At 39.5% G+C, this 23,124-nt stretch overlaps 1 protein-coding gene across 4 annotated transcripts in view; it reads left to right on the top strand.

Moving 5' to 3' along the window:
• The first annotated feature begins 2,736 nt into the window (after positions 1-2,736).
• The window catches only part of trpm5 (transient receptor potential cation channel, subfamily M, member 5), a 24,291-nt gene continuing 3,903 nt past the window's right edge, over positions 2,737-23,124 (top strand). Inside the window, exons 1-20 of one of the 4 annotated variants that reach the window (XM_058628720.1) lie at positions 2,737-2,981; positions 3,211-3,259; positions 3,342-3,377; positions 4,662-4,889; positions 6,192-6,259; positions 7,413-7,569; positions 7,672-7,852; positions 8,245-8,411; positions 8,508-8,685; positions 11,464-11,528; positions 12,370-12,555; positions 12,853-12,952; positions 13,059-13,177; positions 13,624-13,965; positions 14,856-14,999; positions 19,249-19,372; positions 19,549-19,694; positions 20,703-20,815; positions 20,893-20,997; positions 21,308-21,566. In XM_058628720.1, coding sequence (XP_058484703.1) covers positions 4,863-4,889; positions 6,192-6,259; positions 7,413-7,569; positions 7,672-7,852; positions 8,245-8,411; positions 8,508-8,685; positions 11,464-11,528; positions 12,370-12,555; positions 12,853-12,952; positions 13,059-13,177; positions 13,624-13,965; positions 14,856-14,999; positions 19,249-19,372; positions 19,549-19,694; positions 20,703-20,815; positions 20,893-20,997; positions 21,308-21,566 — 2,481 coding nt within the window. In that variant the 5' untranslated portion in view covers positions 2,737-2,981; positions 3,211-3,259; positions 3,342-3,377; positions 4,662-4,862. Of the gene's footprint in view, positions 2,982-3,192; positions 3,260-3,341; positions 3,378-4,658; positions 4,890-6,191; positions 6,260-7,412; positions 7,570-7,671; positions 7,853-8,244; positions 8,412-8,507; positions 8,686-11,463; positions 11,529-12,369; positions 12,556-12,852; positions 12,953-13,058; positions 13,178-13,623; positions 13,966-14,855; positions 15,000-19,248; positions 19,373-19,548; positions 19,695-20,702; positions 20,816-20,892; positions 20,998-21,307; positions 21,567-23,124 lie in introns of all 4 variants that reach the window. The other 3 variants (XM_058628719.1, XM_058628723.1, XM_058628721.1) reach the window with 3 other exon arrangements.

Here is a 23,124-nt window from a genome sequence, read left to right as displayed (position 1 = left end):
TTAACCAGTCTGCTAAAATATTATTATTATTTAATTTTTTTTTAACAAATATCCTATTTTGGGATGTAATTTTCTGGCATAAAATATGTCCACAAAGTACTCTCTCTCTCTCTCTCTCTCTCTCTTCCTTCCTCTCTCTGCCATCATGCCATCTTATACTGCTTTTAACGATCCGATACTGATGTGGCCTTTGGTATCAATAGTATCGATATTTGGATCGATCCACCCACCCCTAAAAAAAGGCTACTCCCACACATTGAACCGTACTGTTCTCTGGCTTTAACAATAACGACGTCTATGATTACTTGGACAGCAATATTTAAACAAGAGTTTGAAAAAGACACTGCTGCAATTTCTGATGACTTCGACTCAATATATCGATTTTGGGACAGAGATACTGGCTCTCACTGGAAACAACCTTTCCAGTGAGATTATATCCTTTATATATCCTATTGGATTATATCCTATTGGATTTTTTCCGCATCCTGTTTTACACTTGCATGCCTGTGAACTGGAAACCTATAAACTCTGCCATTATGTTCTTGTACGTGTATGTTTATTCTAGATGAAACGTACTAAGTTGGAACTTGCAGCTGTGTAGTATAGTCCCTTGGGAACTAGTGAAGTGAAACTGAAATGATGGTCCAACATAAACAGCAGTTCAAATGAGGGGTTGGGATTTAGTTTAAATTACATACAGGTCAACACTTAAGTAATTCAAAAGTCATCACTGTAATTGCTTTTCACCCCCATTGGGAGAAGAATCATGTTAAACAGGTTGGAATCATAACAAAAGGTTGTATTTGCTTATACATATATATGTATATACAGTATATATATATTTGTATATATATATATATATATGTATATATGTATATATATATATATATATATATATATATATATATATAGGCCATGCAGTCACACCACTTGACTCTTTCATTTCTCTCAGTGATTCCACAGTCTGATTGGCTGACCACTGGGCAGGTAGGAGATGATGGAGGATGATACAGTGTCGATATTAATCTGGATATTTAATCTCACTGACATTGATGAGATTTACTCACTTATTTAGATACCAAAATTGAATAGCAACACATTTTTGGGATGTGAAATATTTGTTTGTTATGTATTAGGTCATTGCACTGAAAAAAGTACTGCCTAAACCTGGGGACACATTTTCAGTCCCTAGGTTTCAGAACAGATGATCAGCATGAAAAAAGCCATCATCAATGGAGCTCTGATACTACGATTCACCATGGCAACGGGTAAACAAAGAGCACAGCCTCCATTTTAATCCAGTTGAGCAGAAATATTAACACATGCCAATGACCATGACATTTATCTTCAAAAACAGGAGTGAAGAGAGGAGTCAATAAATGAACACTATTACATTTTATATAGTGTAATCTACTCATTCATCATTTAACAGACTTTCAATTCATTAATGGATGTTGAAATGCTGCAGTCCTACCATTATGTTTCATTTGATTTGATATTTATTCAGCTGTAACCTGATGGGGACAAATGCATGAGATAGAAACTGAAGATGAGAATATGGATCAAACTGATAAAACATAGTTAACTTATGGACCTATAATTAAAAAGTCCAAATAGATCAGCATTGGGGGTTGGGTACCTTGCTGAGGGGTACCCAACCCCCAATGCTCCCTGGGAGCTACTCAGTGTGGCAGCTCACTGCTCCTAATTCTAGGATTGGTCAAATGCAGAGGAATAATTTTATTAAATTAATTAATAAAAGTGTAATTTTTTATATTTGAAGTGGAGTGGTGTATTTAGGGACAGCGCCGGCGATCGCGAGCTGCATCACAGACTGCTGCAGCTGTAGTCTGTGGAGTAGGAGGCTGTACGACAGAAGTCAAGCCGAACAGTGCCGAATTGTAGATCGGTTAAAAGTACTTAACAGTTCTAAAAACGTGGGTTAGTCGCCGCAGTTTCACTCAGCCGTGACGTGATGACTCCGCCCACGTTAAGTAGGTAATTTTTTGTAGTGGAGATGCAACATAATCGTGCCGTGCCGAGGCGAGGCGAGCAGGTGTGTGCGGCATTATTGTGCCTCTTTGCATAAAGAGTCACAGTGTTGGAGCCAGGGGGGTCTCAGCCCCCCTTAATGAGACATGAGCTCCCTAAAAAAATAATTTTTATCGCCATCATTGGTTGAATTTCTTGAAGGACGTTGAGCTTTTCCAATGAAAGCTCTCGCCCCCTCCTTCCTTCCCAGGTAATCACATTTTGCTATTTGAGGGAGCGAACAAACGAAGTATGGATAAAAAGCGTAAGGTGGACGCAGCAAAACTCAGGGAAAACGTCTCAAAAGCCTAAAAGTTGACGCAGCAAAATACACTAAAATGACATATCTGTTTGCCGCTACAACAAGTTCCACCGCTGCAGCGGGTGCAGGGCCGTCGGCGATGGCGTCATCATCATCATCATCATCAAGTGCAGAAGAAGTCCCATCGAGTGCACAGTGACACATGTGCAAGTACCTACTCAGGTGGATGATGATGAGGAGGAGGAGAGAGGAGACCCACGAGACCCAGCAAGGACAGATTGAGGAGGCGTGTGTGTGTGTGTGTGTGTGTGAGACAATTGCATTTATAGCCTTTGTTTTCAAATAATACTGTTAGTAGACTTGGTGTCCAACTTACAGTGTTATTTTAGCCATATAGTTATAGTTTGCAGGTGTTACAGCTTACAGTTATTAATATGTTGCTTTGCTGAAATGGATGATTAATCATTGTTAGGTTTATGTTCTTGATCTTTATCTTGAGGATTATGTTCTTAGGGGGGCCATTCAAATTTTCTCAACCAGTATGTATATCAGACTGTTCTTTATTTTATCCATTGGTCCTGTATCACTCACTGTTTTTGTCTGTCAAACTCTTTCTCTTTTAAGACTGCTCTGTCCCACAGGGACATGTCTTTCATTGGTGTGCACTTCACAGGCATTCTTCACACTTGTGAGTTTACTGTACTGTATACTGTTGTTGTGTGTTCTTGCTGACATCCACCTGGATGGTCATATAGCCTATACTTTTACAGAGTGACTGTAATGAATGCAACTATCTATTATTGCATTATTTTGAAGACACCAATACTATGAATATAACATATACTGTCTCATTCTCACTGTTCTCTTGATCCACCTGGCCTCTCTTTCTCTCCCCTTAGGGCATATTTGGAGTGAAGGTTTGCCTTTCCTTGATGTGGAGTTCATATGCGTTCTTTTTCTTTCATTGTGAGTTCATTAAATAGTTCTTATTTTAATTCTAGAAGAGACAGATGAATCTGACCTCACCTCTGCTTTCTGTCTCCCTCAGAGCACCAAGGTCCATGCAGCCTTTGTCTCAGCATATGTAAGTACACAATAAGCTATTATCTCTCTGTTCACCTAAATATTATTTAAACTGAACTCATCCCTGCTCTCTTTATTTCCTTTGTCTGCCTGTCTCTACATCTCTCTCTCAATCTTTCTCTCTCTCAATCTCTCTCTCTCTCTCAATCTTTCTCTCTCTCTTTTTCATACTTGAAGGTGCCACTTTATGTATGGCCTTACTGTACGCCTAATTGTCTTATTTGTTTGTATAAACAGTATATTTCATTAAACACTGAAAAGACAGTGTTTCTTTGACAACCACTTTCCCTTCAAGATGAGAATTGTAGCACTGTGACCATCTCTCCCTAGATGAAAGTCTCTGTGAGTAGTGAAAGAGCGTATCCATTTTTTAAACATGGCTACTCTCTTCCATTTAGGCCACTGTGCTTAATTTTAATTTTTGAAACAACACAATGTGCGCATATATCCTCTGGTATGTCATGTGTCTCCGCAGATCCTTGGTCAGACAGCTGCTTCAGGCTCAGCAGGAGGAGGAGACAGAGCGAAACTCAGGTTTCAGCTCTCAGGTTAGGTTCACGAAGTATGTTGCCAGGGTAACTGACTCAGCGTTAAGCTGAACTGGCTTTGTGAAACCGAAAAACCAGAGTTTCCCTCATCTCAGGGTTACCCTGTTAGTTAGAAACGTGCCCCTGACCTCAGTCACAGTCAATCAAACATGTTTGAATTTATCTGAACTGACTGTGGACACAATCAAGGCCTTTGTTCTGATTACTGAGCTAATTGTAAACAAATGTTGCCAACAGCCAATGAAAAAGAGTTGATGGAAAACAGGAAATAGAGTCAGAAGACAAAGATGACTGGAAGTAGCAGGAATAACAACTCAAAACAACAGTCGCAATGTTTGTTTACCCTTTAAACTGTCACTCTCATATACATGCTCACTCTTGTGGGAGTTTGATGCATTCAGTTGGCTTCAAATCAGACTCGTGACTCATCAGGCGCAGCCGTTAAATCTGTGATCCCCAGTCTTTCAGTCCTCATAAACAAATCTGCTGAAACCAGTGAGTTACTGTAAAATCAGTAACGACTGTCAAAGTAGTGTGTCCCCAGCTTAAGAGTGTATTCTAGGTTCAATTGTACCTGAACACAAACATTTTGTATAACATGCATGTATCATGTACTCAATATGTTACTAATACGTCTGTATAAATACAAAGCTGTTCATTAATGTGCCAAAAATGTGGTTAATAACAGTTGATCATTGATCATCATCCTCATCATCATCATCCTTGATTGGCAGCAGTGTTTGGTCCTGATGAGAGCAAAGTGCAGCAGCTGACCAACATGCAAAGCAATGGCACCAAGCAGTGTAGGTATTGGCCCAGAGAGACAGCCCCACCTTTGCCTCACTTCCTGATGGCCCAGGCAGTTCACCTGAAGAAAAACCCTCAGCCCTCACAGGTGTGGTTCAGCTGGAAGAGTGGAGGAGCTTTTTATTTCAGCCATGCAGGAGAGAAAAGACATACCCCTGGTGAGTATGTACTGAATCATTTGTTAATGTTTATTAAGTTGAAATGAGTCTACAAGAAAGGATGCTCTAGGCAACATGAATTTACACTGCACATGATGTCTATGATGATTCAGCATAAAGCAGTGTCCCACTGCTCAGTATATTGTATGTCAGGAGTGGTAAAAGTGATAGGAAATGTGCTGTTTGATGTAAAACTGTCTATGATTTTACATGTGCATAATACAACAGTGATTCTTTACAGCAATCCAATCTTAAATCAAAATTAAACACACAATAAATGACAACTCTCTCAGTCTATTGTGTTCAACCATAATATTACTTGTTGTAATGTGTATGTCATTTCATATTGAGGATAATTATGTTGTTTCTTTATAAATATATTTAGGTTTTATTGTTTTTATTTTCTTTTGCTTTTACAAGAATCAACAATGTTGCAGTAGGGATGGTTTTCTACATCCTTGTTGGGTCTTATACTTCACAGCTGTGCGTTGGTTGTGTGCTACCTGACACAAATTGATTCTGTTGTCCCAGATTATTCTCTTCATGAGAAAAGAAAAGTTCACCATGAAAACCCCACAGACGCTCAACTGGGCAGCCTTCCCTCCACCTTTGCATGCAAATTGTCTTATTTGCATACCCAGTAGTCTTTTCTATCTTAGACCCAGACCTGTAGTCAAATAAAGGTTCCCCAAACAAGCTGCTCACTTACTTAAAACAGATGGCAACACTCAAAATGACTCTCAGTGAGTGTGTTAACCAATTTACCACAATTCACAATTCTGTGTTAGTTCAAGGTGAACAAGAAGTTCACTGCATTTGGACAGAGATCTGTGTTGAATTGTAGTTTCAACCATCTTTCACTAGGGATTCAAGTGCTCATGCAAATAAGACAGTCAAATAAAAGTCAGGCGATTAGATAATCTGATCAACCATTTATTCTTATGAGTAGAATAATTCTGAGATGGGCAGATTGCAGCTGTTTTCAGTAAAATAACTAACCACAGTCATGACTTTAAAAGTGAATTGTACAAACTTGTTTCAGAAGGATTTGTGTGGACAACAAACATACTGTTTGTTTTGTGAAAATATGTCCTGTAATATGATTGACATCATTTTGTTTGGTTCAAGTTCAGATCAGACAGGAAAGTCTTTGCATACGAAGCGAGGATGAAAATCCTGCTGACTTTGCATTGACCACAAGTACTTCTAAGAGCCTTTGCATAAGTGAAAAGAGAGGTTAGTGAGTCATATGGTATTAGGAGCGAAATGGCCATAATATGAGTTTATTCATTTGTTTGCAAGGGGACACTCCAGCCGCAGACACGATGCCTGCGATGTGGGGATGTACTGCAGTGGTCACAAGAGCACAGGTGGGTCCGTTTGTGTATCGGTGTATCACATTAAGAGGTACAATTCATTCATATGGGAAACATAAGGCAGGACTGTTTTAAAATTAACAATAATAATAATAATAATAATAAAATGTAATGCAAAAATGTATTTCAAGTGTTGAAACTATTGAAAAAAAACTATTTTCATGTTTAAATATATATATTTTCTTTTAAATGATGAATTCTGATCATATTTGCCTTGATATTGTTAACTATTTTATGGAGATTACTATGATTATCTGACATTTGAATGAGTGATATAATCTGAAGGTTTGGTGGAGCCCTTTCATTAAAACTCCGCCCACAATTTCGCTACGAACTTGTATGCACAGCTTAGAAAAGTTTTGTTTTCTGTGGTTTTCTCTTTAAATTACGGCTGAAGGATTTTGATTTAATATCTAATTGCGAGTATTTTGACTGAACTTGCGCTATGATTGGTGATATGAGAGAGAATAGTACTTTTTACATAAGTATTCTCATTTTCATTTGAGTAACATCATTACTGTATGATATTTGTGCCAATCGGTGTGAAACAGCTTCAGTGTGTAGAATATGATGTATGTAGGCCAGGAAAATATTTTATATAAAATTGTCATTTTTCACACATTTTGACTTTAAGAAAATATTGCGCCTCCTGCGAGTTGAAAATTGCATCAGGCTGTATTGCGATTTTGACAAAATCTTGATGAATTGTTCAGTCCTAATTTAAATTGTTTACAAGAGCAACTGAATGCTTTCTACACTGTTAAATACTAAGAAAAGCAAAGAGCTGCATTCTTGTTAGCAGATTACAAAGCAACCAACCTGTAAAGTATTTATCATATTCCAAGGCAAAACATTTTTTTATTCCACTTTTGCATCCGTAACCATGTCTGGAATCAAAAGGGCTTTGAACAAGTGAGGATGAAAGTGAACTTTATTTGACAGTGGAGATGAATTAGTCATGCTCAATTACAAAAGAAAAAAATAACATGGCATGTAAAACTAAAGCATTGCAGTCGTGTAACTTTGATTAGATGTGATATAAATAATGAAACTGGGAGGGGAGGACCTGAGACTTTCCTACAGCAGACCTCTTTTCTTTGTGTATTAGTGCTAAATGGAATATACATTTAATGTGTGCTTCCATCAGTGTCCTGCTGGGCTGCCCCTGCTGCTCTGCAGTGGACAAGACACTGGAGAATGTAACCAGAGGCCTGGCCAGCAGAGTGAACCAGGAGAAGAGTCATTGGGCAGCTGGAAGAGTGGGCGACATAGATTTCACTGGCTCTACAAAGACGAGAGGAAAGGTGAAACTACAGAAGACGTAAAAAATACTGAGTGTTGCAAAGACACAGAACACGTGCCATGAGCACAATACTGACCATGTCAACCCATGTCCTTATATCCAGTTTATGAGGGTTTGCAGCGACACAGACCCAGTGCTGATCTACCAGATGCTGACAGAGGAATGGGGCCTGGCTCCTCCACACCTGGTGGTGGCACTGGTGGGAGGAGATGAGCTGGCCCAGATGAAGCCTTGGCTCAGAGACACACTGAGAAAGGGACTTGTGAAGGCTGCACAAAGCACAGGTTATAATCACTCAAGTCTTAAAATAAATCCACACAGAGAGACTGGGTTTTCTGCTGCCCTCTGCTGACTGGTGACGGGATTACAACACAACACATTATAGAGATAAAAGCTGGTCTTGAATTAAAATGCACAAGGTTTAGAATAAGGGTCATAAATTATTTATGTCTTTCATTAATTTTCTTTAAAGTGAATAATTATAAAAAAAATATGTACATGAATTTTAATGTATGTAAGGAGAACTTACAAGGAATGCTTTATAGCCATAATCATATATGGTAATAATCTAATTAGGACCATCAATAGACCGGCTGCTTCTATGGGAACTAGGACACAACTTTCTACTCTTTCTACCACATACACACTCTAATGCAACTGCTTCTCTTTTCTCTAGGAGCATGGATTTTGACAAATGGCCTTCGTTTTGGCATCACCAAACACTTGGGCCAGGCAGTAAGAGATCACTCACTGGCCAGCACCTCCTCCAAAATTCGTGTTGTGGCAATTGGCATCGCCCCCTGGAATATGATCCACAACCGAGAGGCTCTCCTCACTGCCAAGGTTTCTGTACACACCAAGTAATACAGTGATTCAAAAAGAGAGTCTATCTGTCACGTGAATGCGTTCATGCTGTCTTCTGTCTCTCTGCATCTCAAGGTGGATGAGCCTGCTGCATACAAGCCACATGACTTGCCGCACGGGTCAGTGTATTCCCTAGATAGCCATCATTCTCACTTTGTGCTGGTGGAGGAGGATCCCAGCCGACCGGGAGCCACCAGTGAAATGAGGGTGAAGCTGCTCAAGCATATCTCTCTCCAGCGCACTGGTTATGGAGGTAAAGCCTACTGTTGAACAGAAATAATGTAATAAAAAGTAACTCAACAATAATACAACCAGAATTTAAAATGACTTGATTAAATGTTAAAATCAGCATGAACTATTACTGACTGTAAAATGTACTAAAATATTCAGATTAGAAGTGCTCATTTCGACAAATGGTTCCTTTCAGGGTGATGAATTATAGATGTGTTCACCATTATTTAAGTGTGGTGAGATTTGTAGAACAGGTAGCTGCCTCACTTATTGCAGCTGCCTTGGAAAAGCCTTGATTCATATTTTATGAACTTTTCTTATGGCTTGTTGGAAAACCATCTCCCCTTAAATTGCACACAAACGTAGCAGTGCAGTAAATGCACATCTCCTCTGAACAGCTCCCTAACTGGTGCATCTTTACAACATTTTAGAGTCATCGAAATGCAGAGTTTCTTATAAACAAAGTTTATGTTTAGCCCTGAAATGCCTCATGTTTATCCTTGAGGTCTAACAAATGTGTTTTCCTCTTCACAAAACATTTGCGAAGCCAATTTTTCAGTAATATAAATAATAAATATGAATGTAAATTGTGTTCCTTGCCTGCAGTGTTCTCCTTAGCCATTGCAGAGGCTTTGCTTTGCTTCTTTGAGCATTAACACCTACTGCTGACAGTGGAGTCCCCTAAAGCAAACAACAGGGAGACATTTGAAAAAAATAAAAATCAGTGAAGGACCTCTTCTCATAAACATCATTCCATTGCTCCGCAGAAGTTCATTTCTAGACCACTGTGTGAAAGGTTTGATTGAAAGTATAATGTTTTGTTTTTTGGTGAAATCGAGCATAAATTAAATGTACAAATATTAATGAATAATAGAGTTAAAACTATTAACATTTTTATTCAAAGTGTTAATATGTGTGAGTGTTTGTATTTATAGTCTTTATGGCCCAGGGGAAGAAACTGATTTTAACTGTTTGTGCTGGTTCTCAAGCTCATGTAGCACTTTCCAGAGGGTGAACAGTTTACATTCAGGGTGGTTTGTCATTTATTATATTTCTGGCTCTGTTTAGACATCTGGAGTTTGAGATGTCCTCCAGAGTAGGCAGGGGGTAACCTATTATTTTCTCTGCTGTCTTCAATCCTCTGGAGGGCCTTCCAGTCTGCAGCTGAGCAGCCAGTGTACCATACTGTGATGAAGAATGCCAGCACATTCTCTCGAACATTACCAGCAGGTTCTCCTTTAGTTTTCTTTTTCTGGAGGAGTTTTAGAAAATGTAATATCTGCTGGGACTTTTTAACTACCAAGGTCTTCGGAGATAGTGGTTCCCAGGAACTTGAAGATGGAGACCATCTCCACCTCCAACCCGTTTATGGAGTGGAGCTGAATCTGTTCGTCTTTGGCTTTCTGGGTTACAATTCCAGATTGTTTTCCCTGCACCATTTAGAAAGTGCAAAGAACTCTAACTCCAACCAGTGATGAGACCAACCACTGTTGTGTCTGCCGCAAATTTAATGATAGTGTTAGAGTGCACTCATGTGTGTACAGAAAACAGAGAAGTGGACTCAGCACACACAGACCTGTGGGGAACCAGTGCTCAGCTGGATGGTGGAGGAGCTGTGGGTACTTATTTTGACAGTGTGGGGGTGGTTTGCAAGAAAAACTTTTATCCAGGTGCAGACGGATTGGGGGAAAGTCCAGGTTGTTGTGCAGCTTGCCCTTAGTATATCTGGGATTATTGTATTAAATGCTGATCTGTAATCAACAAAGAGCAGTCTCACCTCGGGGTCCAGATTCTCCAGATGGCTCAGTGCAGCGTGGAGAGCTGTGTTCATGTCATCTGTAGATCTGTTTGCCCTAAAGTTAGGAGGAAGGATGGTTTTGACATGTCGGGTTACAAGATTGCTGAGTTACAAGGAACATTTTGTAATAAGTTGTGTAACTAATGTGAGGGCTTTTTGTCTGTTGATGGTAATTTGTAGTTGTAGTTGATAGTAGTTGATAATGTGCTGTAGATCCTGCCACACATGGGTTGTTGTTTCCTCTTATAGTCCTTTTTGATTATAAGCTCAGCTCCTGCTACACTATACTGGGCCCTGTCTCCCGACCTGAAGGCAGAATTGTGTGCCTTCAAAAGTGACTGTACCTCTCCAGTCATCCAGGGTTTGAGGTTGAGATAGACCTGGATGTGCTTGTTTACGGTCACATTATCAGCGCAGCATTTAATATAGAACAGAACTGTTTCTGTGTATTCCTCCTGATCCTTGTGTTCAGAACATGGCTCGGTCTGCCTTCTGAACGGGATATACTCTGGTAAAAGGAGCAGTGAGAGGTCTGAGAGGCCCACATGTGGGAGAGGTACTGCACTGTAAGCATACTTAAGGCTGGAATAAACATGATCCAGTGTGTTCTTGGGCACACTGTATTTACTGCCCTTAAGCTTGCTTGATTTAAGTCCCCAGCAATGATGTGGACTCCAGCAGGATGAGCCTGTTGATGCTTGTTCACTATGTCATGCCTCACAGCCAGTGTGATGTTAATGTTAGCATCTGGCATGTGTTAAGCTCTTGACAGTTTTACCAGCTCAAGCCTTTAAAACTCAACTGAAACTTAAGACTGTTTGAATGTGCCAGTATGGAAAAGTAACATTATTCATCATCAACATCATTTTAATAAAAGCACTTTGGTCAGAGAGTGGTCGTTTTGCAGTTTGATGGGGAAAAATGATGCCTCATCCAAATAACAGTTCGACTGGTGATAACCTTAGACTCTGAAATGTAAATAACAGTATTGCCTTTTTTCAGGTGCAGGCAGTTTTGAGATCCCTGTTCTGTGTCTCTTGGTCCATGGGGAGCCCAAGATCCTGAAGGTGTGTTTGTTGTCATTATGCAATTGAAAAAAACAGAACTTTAAAGACATTAACTAAAAGAGACATTTCAAAAGGCAACTTCTATGTATTTTATGGTATGAGAGTGAATGATGTGACTTTGAACAGCAGCTTGAGATTAGGCTCAGAAATGACATTTTGGTTGTGCCACCTCCTGACATAGCAGGACAGAGCCACAAACAAATGTTGTCTGTTTACACAAAACTAATCAAAACTAACACTTTCCTGAAATAGACCCGTAACTGAGGAGATTAGAGGTTACATTGTACACCAATCAATACAATTCTCTGTTGATGTTTAGCAGAAATGTTATTAACCCTTAGAACACAGAGCATTTCGGCTGCTTTTTTCCATTACTATGTTTAAACATACAGTATATACAGAGGTTATAAGAATAAGAATGTGCAATATATATAGTGTCTTATATCCTTTTTTTCCCCAGCACAACCTAGGCAATCTGATGAAACATTTCTATCATTTTCACCAACTAAATAAACACACCTGAGCAAAAAGTACTAAAAATGTTTGACATCGGATTGAATATGTGAAATTTGGAAATACGTCACAGTTCAAAGTTCACCTGTCTCATTTTTATGAACGAAAAGAAAAGAAAAACTCAATGACAATTATTGCTACTTTATATCGCTACTAAAAATGTAGCGATATAAACACATAAGAAGCATTTTTAAAGCCTGAATATGTGACCTATAAACACATCGCACAGCAACTTACCAAGGGTGCACCTGCGGCACATATCTGTTAGGGGTTAAGGCAACACAACGAAGTTTATGTACATGTCTGAACACTGTGCCCTTGTTTGCAGAGGATGTATAAAGGCATTGGAAATTCAACACCATGGCTGATCCTGGCAGGCTCGGGGGGTGTGGCTGACATCCTTGTCACACTGATGAATAGGGGCTGCTGGGATACAGACAGTGTTCATGAGCTGCTGTTGGACACCTTTCCAAATGCCCACCACAGCACAGACATCAGTAATTGGGTCAAGCTGGTGAGAGCAACGAACACACAGCACGGAGGCAGGCTGACACACTGATAAGCACTTCACAAGATTTCAACATTGCCAGAAAAATGGGGCAGAGTGGGGAAGACTGTGGGAGGAGCTAATGTCATGGATGCTAATGTTCATAATAATGTGAATCAGAGGGAAAGATACCAATAATGCAACATACAGTTTATTCTTTTAAGCTGACACAGAACAGTAAAAAAAAGAAATCACATAATGATAAAGAATAATATACATTACTTTCTTCAAGTAGTAATTGTTGTCTGTCAACCTGCCAATCAGATCCAGAAGATACTGGATCATGGGCATCTCCTCACTGTCCATGACCCTGAACAGGAGAGCTCTGAGCTGGATACGGTCATTCTCAAAGCTCTTGTCAAGGGTAAAGTGCTTTTTCTGATCTATATAATAATATGTTTTATGATTTGCACTGAGAGTGATGATGTTCTGAGCCGTCTGTAAGTTTTACCTGTGTGTGTGTAATTTAGCTTGTAAGAGCCAAAGCCAGGAAGCTCAAGACTTCTTGGATGAACTGAAGCTGGCTGTGGCCTGGAACAGGGTGGACATTGCCAAGAGTGACATCTTTAATGGAGATGTGGAGTGGAAGGTGAGAGAGAGAGAGAGAGAGAGAGAGAGAGAGAGAGAGGGAGAGTCATTTCAGTAGAGGTTTGTGATTTTTAAGTGTGGTTAACGTGCACAATTTTAATTCTTTCTTTTTGTTTTGTTTTGTTTTTAAAGATATTTTATTATGGACTAACACACTGACAGGCTGTGGCTAAAATGTCTGTTGTAAAAGAGTGCTCCATGTTTAATTCTGTTATCTACAATGATAATAATACATAATAATACAATAATAACAGAAAAATACTTTATGCAAATACAAAATAAGCCTTCGAAAGTGAAGCACTGGCCATTGATTATTAGAAAAAATGCACAAAGATACGAGTTTATATTGGTGAAGTTGAGAAGAAAACACAAAAACCTGTTCAAAGGAAAAAAGAGACAGAATCTGCCGTTATAAGTCATTGTTACAAAGACATCTGATCTTTGCAGGCGTGTGACCTTGAAGAAGTGATGATGGATGCGCTGATCAATGACAAACCAGACTTTGTTCGCCTGTTTGTGGACAATGGTGTGAACTTGGGTGAGTTCCTTACCTATGGCCGTCTGCAGGAGCTTTACTGGTCTGTGTCTGAGAAGAGCCTGCTTCACAACCTGCTCCTCAAAAAGTATGAGGAGAAGCAGATTCTGCTTGGAGCTGCCAGGACACCTGGTCCACCTGGCCATCACCCACCTGAGCAAGGGAAACCTCGCTTCACCCTCTATGAGGTTGCCAAAGTGCTGAAAGACTTTCTCCATGACTCCTGCAAAGGCTTTTACCAAAAGATTCCTACGGTGAGTGTGTGTTATCACCTCATGTTCTATATGCACTGCACTAAGTCAATCCATATAGAGACAAACAACCATCCACTCACACACACACACACACACACCTACAGTCAATTTAGAGTGTCCAATCCACCTTATCCCAATATTACATGTTCTTGGGCTGTGTGAGGAACTGAGAGAAAATGCAGAAAGGCTCTTGTTCCAACCGGGTGCTACTGCACTAAATAAAAACTAATAAAAATAATTGGAAAAATTAATGAAAAATGTAACTGCAATGAAATTACCACATCCTCAACTAGTATAGAACATACAATCAGGCATTCCATTATTAGTCAATCCTGCCTTTCTGTTTCTCCTGTGAAGTTACATCAATTTATTAAAATGTGTCAACATACAACAAATACTTTTTCTCAGCAAAGAATCAACTTTAGAAACTAAGTTGACTGTCACATCCCAAGAAATATTGTCTAAATATAACCTTACATTTGCAAATGAATTACCCCTCTCTATGTCATGTAATGTTGTACAGCTAAACAAAGGTGATAATTATCCTTCAATTTTTAGTTTTATTCATGTTTGGCTTGTCTGTTTAGCCAATTTTGCAGAAATAATAATATAATATAGATTAGAAATATTGTTTTTAGCATGACAGACATATAGATATGCACTTTGTTAGTCAAAACATTCAGAAGAAGGATACATGAAACCAAACCACTATTACATTCTATACTCAATGACTGTCGCACATTTACGCAAAAAAAACACCTTTTGACAGAAGAAGTAAGTGGTAATTGTAATAATGCATGTCATAGACTGTAAGACAAGTGTCATATTTGCATGTTCTGTAAACTGCTTACATTAAACAACATAAAACATGCCCTGTCTCTGTTCTCCAGGAGAAGCCAGCAAAGGGCCGGCTGTTCCACCAGCAGAAGAACCTGGCTGAGTTAGAGGAACGCTGTGAACATCCATGGAGGGATCTTTTCCTCTGGGCCGTCCTTCAGAACCGACAGCAGATGGCTAACTACTTCTGGGCTATGGTCAGTCTATGTCAGCTTATTTTCGTCAGCTCAATCCTCACTTGTGGTGTCTCAGTGCTGTGTGGTTCAATCAATAAAAGTCCAAATGTGCCGAGCATTGGAAAACACGACTCAAACCAAGCTGAGAGAGGCTGAATTATGCTCTGCTAGTTTGTATTCTGAATTCAGTGTGAACAAGAGTGATGTGAGCTAGCACAGTGTATGTGCAGGTCAGACGTGCCATAGGGAAATGTCACTCTAGATAAAAGAACCGAGTAAACACCATACTTATAGAGAACTGAGGTGAACAAAAAAGCTATCTTATCTCCAAGAACATTATTTAAATGAAGGTCATTGCAGTTGCCGGGGCAGTATATTCCAGGAAACAAGCACATAATGCCAGAAGGGACATAATGAATATATCCTGACATGTAAATGATGCTACATGTAAAGTTAAATGACACCAACTATTGGTAATTGCTCTTTGTTTTCTATGTCTTTTCATTTCATAATTGCCCTTCTCTGAACTCAGGAAACCAATTATTCTAATCTCACAAGCGGTCACCCTGATGTGCGTCATCCCTATGTCTTATTTCAAACATTATCTGAAATTATGGTAATTGCATTCACTGTGTGTACATCTCCACTGCAAATTGTTTTAGCACTCAGACTCTGGCTGGGCTATCAGCATTTGTAATTCCGTTGTTTGAAGTGTCTTTCATGTTTAAGGCCTCATCACATTTATTCTTGCTTCATGCAAAAGTGCTCATATAAAATATGAACATAGACAATACTGGGGAAAAAACTTTACTATTACATTTGTTGTTTTAGCAATGTTATAATGACCATACAGTGTAATCAGTTCTTTATCGCCTTATGGGAATATATCCATAAAATAAGGGACCCAGCAGTACTTTTTACTTCATATTTTATAAGACAATATATAAAATCATTGATTATTTAAAGAATGGGGACATGAGGTAACATTACAGACATGATTATGCAGCTCAGTTGGCACTTTTCAGCACATCAGCATGCAAACACAATGTGCCTACTTTCACGCATGGATGGAGGGATGGATTATGACAAAACTGGCTGCTGGTTACAGACATCTTTAGATCCCATCAACCTCCTTTATAGGCATTCTTGGCTGAAAGAGATGCAAAACAACTTCAAATATCTCTTTTTGCCCTTTGCACATCTCTTTGTGGTGTATTATATGTCTATGTGGTGTTTGTTTTGTGTGTCGCTGTAGTGTTTGTGTCTGTTTTGGTGAATTACTTCTCTTTGGGATCTCTTTGTATCTGTGCTGTGTCGTATTATTACCTGCTGTGCAAAATTGCATAGAAACTAAAATGCTCTAATAAAAGTGGTTTAACCTTGTTATACACAGTACTGCTGAGCTGAGCTGACATATTCACTCTTATCACTGTGTTTACATGATCACAGGAAGAGGACGGGAGATGAAAAAGTGAGTTGTCACTTATTTTTCCTCCTCGGTTATAATATATATAATATATATACAAGTGACAATTATAGGTGTGTATTTGACCACAGTTTGTTGCTCAGCATTTTCATTTGTGCAATATCAATTTTATTCGATTTTTTTCCAGTGATGTACATGAACGTGTCATTTTTGTTGTTTTGAGAGTTTCAGGTGTGTATGTAGAGACTTCATATATGCCATTATAGTATGTGAAGGACTTTAGTTTCATCTATGCTTATTCTGAATGCTATGCTTTGACTGGTCTGTGTGTCTGGGAACTGAGTACCCATCAGAAATAGCAGTAATGCCTGTGGAGCATTCAAGGATAAAGGGCATCCCAGTTAGTGTGATCTTTTTTTGTGTCTTTTGATACTTTCTTTTTATTGTTTTCTTTAGCAGTGTATAAACATTATACAAGGGGTGGGGGGGACAGAACCAAAAAAAAAGAAAAAGATCTGAAAAAGAACATGTTGGATCATCATGCTTCTACAGTTTGATCCTTTTTTAATGTCAATGTGATGGTCCTTGTCCTGTCGTTTTTATGTATTCAGTCCATTTCTCCCATGTCCGGCACCATTGATCCTCTTGAGTCCTTATTCTATAAGTCAGTTGTTCCATGTATGTACATGTATTTCGTCCATAACTTTCATCCAATCCTCCAGTGATGGTGGGTCTGTCTTATACCATTTTCTTGTAATTGCCTTTTTACAGGCTACTAACATAATTTTCAATATGTATCTATCATCTTTCAACACAACATTTCCCGTAATGACACCAAGATATAATAATGTACAGGACTTGGATACACCATAACCCAAAATTCTGCCTATAACTAAATGAACATCTTTCCAAAATGTTGCGATCTTAGGACATAGCCAGAACACATGTGAATGGTTCACATTTACCTCTCCACAGCCTCTCCAACATGGCTGTGGTAGAGAAGTATGTGTATTCCTAATTTTGGGTGTTATAAAAAATCAAATTCAATTTTTCCAGCAACGTAGTCTCCAAACACGTGATGATGTCGTTGACTGCTGTGTATTCCATTCATCGTCAGATATGGTCACACCCAGCTCTCTCTGCCACTTCAGTTTTACATATGTCGTTGTACTCCCTCTTACTTCCATTATGTGCCCATAAATTGTAGAGATTATTCTGATTTTCTTTGCGTTGTAAAATTCAGTTACGGTTTTGATTATTGAATTTTTCCCCACTGTGCTTTATTTCTTTATTGAAAAAGTTCCTTATCTGCAAATATCTGAAATGGTCTTGGTTAATTAAATCATATTTTTGTTTAATCTCCTGGAAGCTCATGAAATTCCCATTTTTAATTGCTGTACACATCGCTGTTAATCCTTTAGAAATCCATTGTTTAAATCTTTGGTCAAGAGAACCAGGAATAAAACTCTTGTCACAAGCTATCCACCGAAGCAGACCGAGCTCTTTCTCTAGTTTATATTTTCGTACCAGATTAAACCATAATTTTTAGCGTAATCTAAGTAACTATATTCACCTGTTTAATTACACTCAATTTCTCTTACTTGTACCGATTTTTCTAAATTCTTCCATTTGGCTACATAATCTTTGTCACACCAACAAATTAATTTGTGCAGCATGGAAATATCCCTTAAGGTTTGGCAGAGCCAAACCCCCCTTATCCTTTCCAATCTGTAATGTTTCAAATTTGATTCTCAGTCTGTGACCATTCCATATAAACCTTGAAATAATTTTGTCCCACAGTCTGAATTGTTTTTCGGGTATCTCAATGGGTAGGGACTGAAACAGGTAAAGAAGTTGGGGTAGAACACTCATTTTTATGGTCTCTATTCGTGAACCAATGTCTAATGGAAGGATAGCTGTCTTAATTTCCTTATCCAGTTTGACGTAATTAGCTTCATATAAATCATCAGTGTTTCGTGTTAGTCTTTGCTTCTTTTTGTTATCAATTTTCCTTCTCTATGATTTATTTTGTGTCTTTTCTTGTTTTTCTTTTTTTTTTTCTTTTCTGGTCTCTCTTGCATTAGCACCTGAAACGTATGAACCTGTCCTCCAATGAAACGTACATGTAGGTCGTATGCAGGATTTACGATCGATGTCTACGTTTTCAAAACCAGTGCCCCTACCGGTTGTATACATGATTGCAACCTGGTACCTTGGATGTGGTCTAGTAGCTTCGCTGAGGTCGCCACTGGCAGTCCGCTCAGCGACGAGAGCACTGTGCCCGAGTGTGGTCGACAAGGGTTCGACTCCCTAACTATACCACCTTTTTAATATTTTTTTTAATTTTTACTGCCTAACCCTGTCTTTTTTGCCCTAACCCTAACCTCAGTAAAACCTGTGCGTATTCGAGTTTAAAAATACTGCACCAGTGTAGTAAAAACATACCTTTAGGTCGTATTCAGGGGTTGGAAAAAATGCCCCATTGTTACGTTTCAGTTGGAGGACAGGATGAACGTAGAGTCTTGCACAGGGACCCACTGAGCTCTATGCCAGGCTATGACAAATACATCTTAAATAGAGTCTCATGCGGTCAGAGCTTTGTACACACACAAGATAATTCTACAGTACATTATATTGTATGTGATCACAGCTGTCATATACATGGTCAAATCAAACAATGGGCCTTTAGGAACAGAGCGTTCCATATAGACATATACTTCATGCAGCTGTGGTGCAACCATTTAGATGCAAAAAGATGCAGCACTCTGATATTCCAAACTGGATTTCTCAGATCCCTCTTTCAGACGTCATTTCTTGGAATTCAGCTTTCCTTTAATCCTTTAGGGCCCTGAGGCGGTAGCTGCAGCGCTGGCGGGTTGTAAGATTTTAAAAGAGATGGCTCGACTGGAATCTGAGGCTGAGTCTGCACGAAGTATGAAGGAGGCCAAGTATGAGCAGTTTGCCCTTGGTGAGTACATGAACCATTTGACAGCTGACAGTGTTATCAGGAAAGTACAGTAACGGGGAGATCATTGCAAGAGGTATGCACAAACAGATTCTACTGGAGGGGACTAAGATATGAATCCAAATCTGACATGTACTGTAGCTGAGTGGCTGACATTGTTTTACCTGCTGTTGTTGCAGATGTCTTTGGTGAGTGTTACTCCAACAGTGAAGACCGGGCTTATGCTTTGTTGGTGAGGAGAACACACTGCTGGAGCAAATCTACAGTCCTTAACTTGGCAACTGAGGCAGATGCCAAATCCTTCTTTGCCCATGATGGAGTTCAGGTAATAAGGAGAAACATCCACGTGCACATTTGTCTCCTTGCATGTAGTTTCTTTGCCAAACATCAAACCGCCATCCAACCGCTTCAAAGTAATGTGCTTTTGAAGAGAATTAGGTTGTTTATTTTGATGTTCTCTGTATTATAACGCTGCAGTTATTAAAAGCCTTTCCAGAGAATTGGATACTTAGTTCAAATTCATGCCTTTTGCAGCTCCCAGGACTCGATTCACAACACTATTTTGACTAAATATTTCCCCAACAGACTTCCTTGTCATTAGAAAGTCATCATTGAGAGTTAATTGGTATTCGCTGTCAGCAGGGAAAGTTAGAATGCAGAAATCTCTTGACAGTGAAGTAATATTTTATTTAAAGTGCACGCACACACATACACACACACACAAAGACATGCACGAGCACACACAAGCCCATGACTAAGCGTGCATGGTTTTTAAGGAAGTGGCAGATGTGGTTCACATATGGTTCATATGTCAAAATCAAATGGTTGGATGAGGAGTGAAAATTAAATATTTTTACAGCTGCTACGGGGAAACATGCTGTGTGACGCTACAGTGATTTTAGTCAATAGACTGTAAGGCAGAACTACGATAAGGCCTGTTGTGCCCTCTTGTGGTCAGATTAATTGTTGTGCTTGTTGTGAAACGCCATCATATTTATAATCAAAATTATATTAACCCTTAGAACACAGAGCATTTTTTTTATTATTCCTATGTTAAAACATACAGTATAGACACAGCACAACCATCTGAGCCACAGTTAAGATAAGTGACAGTTCAAAGTTCATTTGGCTCGTTTTTATGAACAAAAAGAAAAGATAAAGGGTATATTTTGTGATTTATTAATACTTTCACTACTAAAAATGCAATAACATGAATCATAACTTTGACTCAACAACACAGGATGTCCATATAAGGAGTTGTGTATTATTCCCACTGCAATTTACCATGGGTGCACCTGTGAGCACTAAGGGTTAAGATAAAGCTTCCCTACAGGCTCTCCTGACAAAAATCTGGTGGGGCGCGATGAGGACTGACACGGCCATCTCCAAACTCGTGGTGTCTTTCTTCTGTCCCGCACTCATCTGGACCAACCTTATAAAGTTCAGGTAATCAACCTTAAGCTGCCCCATCATTAGCCACAACAATGGTGATATACTAAATGTAATATTTCTCTGTTTCTCAGCGACGAGGAACTTGATCATCGTAATGGCCGGGAGCAGTTTGTGGAGCAGGACAGTCTGGATACAGAAAAGGCTTTGCTGTTAACTGATGATGATGATGACCCTCTGTGAGTTTTAGAGTCATGCAATATTAATAATCTAGAGGTAATCTTGAGTGGCTAGGAATCAAATCCACAATCTTTGTATTACAGGGCCTTGGTTGTTTTACTACATTTATTTTCTTACTCTTAGTTCTTTCTAAAAAAAAGTGTAGCATGTCATTATACATGACCTTGAGCTTAACTCAAAACATCAGTCATTTTCATGCTCCAAATTAAAAGGCACAGATTGAACCATTATTAGATCAGTATTAATAACAGTGTAGACATGTTAGCTTCTCTGCATGTAAAGCATTTGAATGTCCATGTGTTGTTCCAGGGACCCTGCACCTGGAGACCCTGCAGCTCAGAGCTGTGCCTCTGTGTGGTGGCGTTTCTTACTCCGCCGCTGGCGGCGCTTCTGGAGCGCGCCTGTCACTGTGTTCCTTGGTAATGTCATCATGTACTTTGCCTTCCTCTTCCTTTTCACCTACGTGTTGCTGTTAGACTTTCGCCCACCACCACCTGCTGGCCCTGGAGCCCCAGAGTTGATACTCTACTTCTGGGTTTTCACCTTGGTGCTGGAGGAACTTCGACAGGTGATTATCAATGTGCTCAGTCTCACTTGTTCCTTATGAGCTAATATTCTATCTTGATTTTTACATTTTACGTAGATTTTTATGTTTCTATCAACGTGTGCCGTGTGATTCCCAGTTTGATGCTCTGGCATTGCAGCATTAATGTCTGACAAGTCAGAAGCAAATAAGTAGAATCTGGTGTGAAATGCTACAATAAGCTATTTCTCTCTGTGGGTTTAAAGATTCATGAGTCTTTCACCTTCCTTCCCGAGTCCCTCTCAGTGAGCCAGGTCAGACAAACATGATCCCTTATTCCAATGGTCCTCCTGAGAAAATGCTCCCTTGGGTTCAACTGCCCCAGATGAGACAAGCGCCCATCTCTATTTCCTTAGCTTGCTTTTTCAATGTGCTTCTCAGGAAGCTTAACAGAGCCATGGTACAGTTTTCCAAAAACAGAATCACACTGCCTCAGGCGGCCCTGGCATTATACCAAGCCCAGCGGGGATTCTGTACCTTCAAACAGATAGCTCAGGGGTGCATACCTCTCCCTGAAGGAAGACAATACCACTGGGGCACCTATTCTACCACACACTATTTGTCATTTAACAAGGTTAGAGACTGTAGGTCTACCAGCCTTTTCAAACTGAGCTTGTCACTTTTAACAAAGTTCATTGTAAAATACACGGAGGGATGGGTCAGGGCCTTGACAACCACTCATCTAAAAAAAATTGCCACACTTTGGGTCCATAGTACGTGTGATGTTTGAAGGTGATCAGATTAATAGACAGTGCAACATATGTATGTGCCTATTTATCAGTAGGATTCTCCTCAGAGGACGGGACTATGATATAATGTAATGTCACCATACCTGGATATCATTCGTTATCTGGCTTCAGTGAGCCCAACAACCACAGTCTTACTAAGTAGTAGTGTCTGTCAGCTCAGCTCAATATGTTGCAGAAAAGCGGAATATTTTACAAATAATAAGCAAACTATAATATGATATTTAAAAAAAAGTTAAAGACAAAAGCCGGGCTAAAGGTTGAATTTAACAAAAGCAGGACACATGTGTAATAGGCTCATAATATGACTATCCCTTTATTAGAGCACAAGCAAACTTTACGATAATTATGTTTTTGTTTATAACTCATTTTTTATTAATTTAATGGGGCACCTCATGGCCAAGTAGAAATGGAACTTGGCTTGTAATCAGAGGGTTGCCGGTTTCGAATTCTGACAGGTCAAGGGCTGGGGTACCTCTGAGCAAAGTACCCATTGCTCCCCATTAATTGGACACTCTAAATTGACCCCAGCCACAGTGTTAACAGTGTTCACAGTGCACATCCAGTGTTCTCCTTGTACCGGTTCCAAGCACGGATAAATGCGGAGTGTTGCGTAAGGAAGGGCATGCAGCGTAAAGAAATCTCTGCCAAATCAAATATGCGGATCACAGAACAAACAGGTGATTCGCTGTGGCAGCCGTTGGAGAAGGACAGGCCGAGAGAAGGAAAACAAACATTAAATTAATGTGTCACATGCATTTTAGATGATGCCTGTAAGACAGCGTTAGCCTTGTTCT

This window comes from Solea solea, chromosome 5 (assembly GCF_958295425.1).
Source record: "Solea solea chromosome 5, fSolSol10.1, whole genome shotgun sequence".
In the NCBI taxonomy this organism is placed as follows: Eukaryota; Metazoa; Chordata; class Actinopteri; order Pleuronectiformes; family Soleidae; genus Solea; species Solea solea.
The sequence above is the reverse complement of the archived record's forward strand: the minus strand, read 5'-3'. Positions and strand labels throughout refer to the sequence as shown.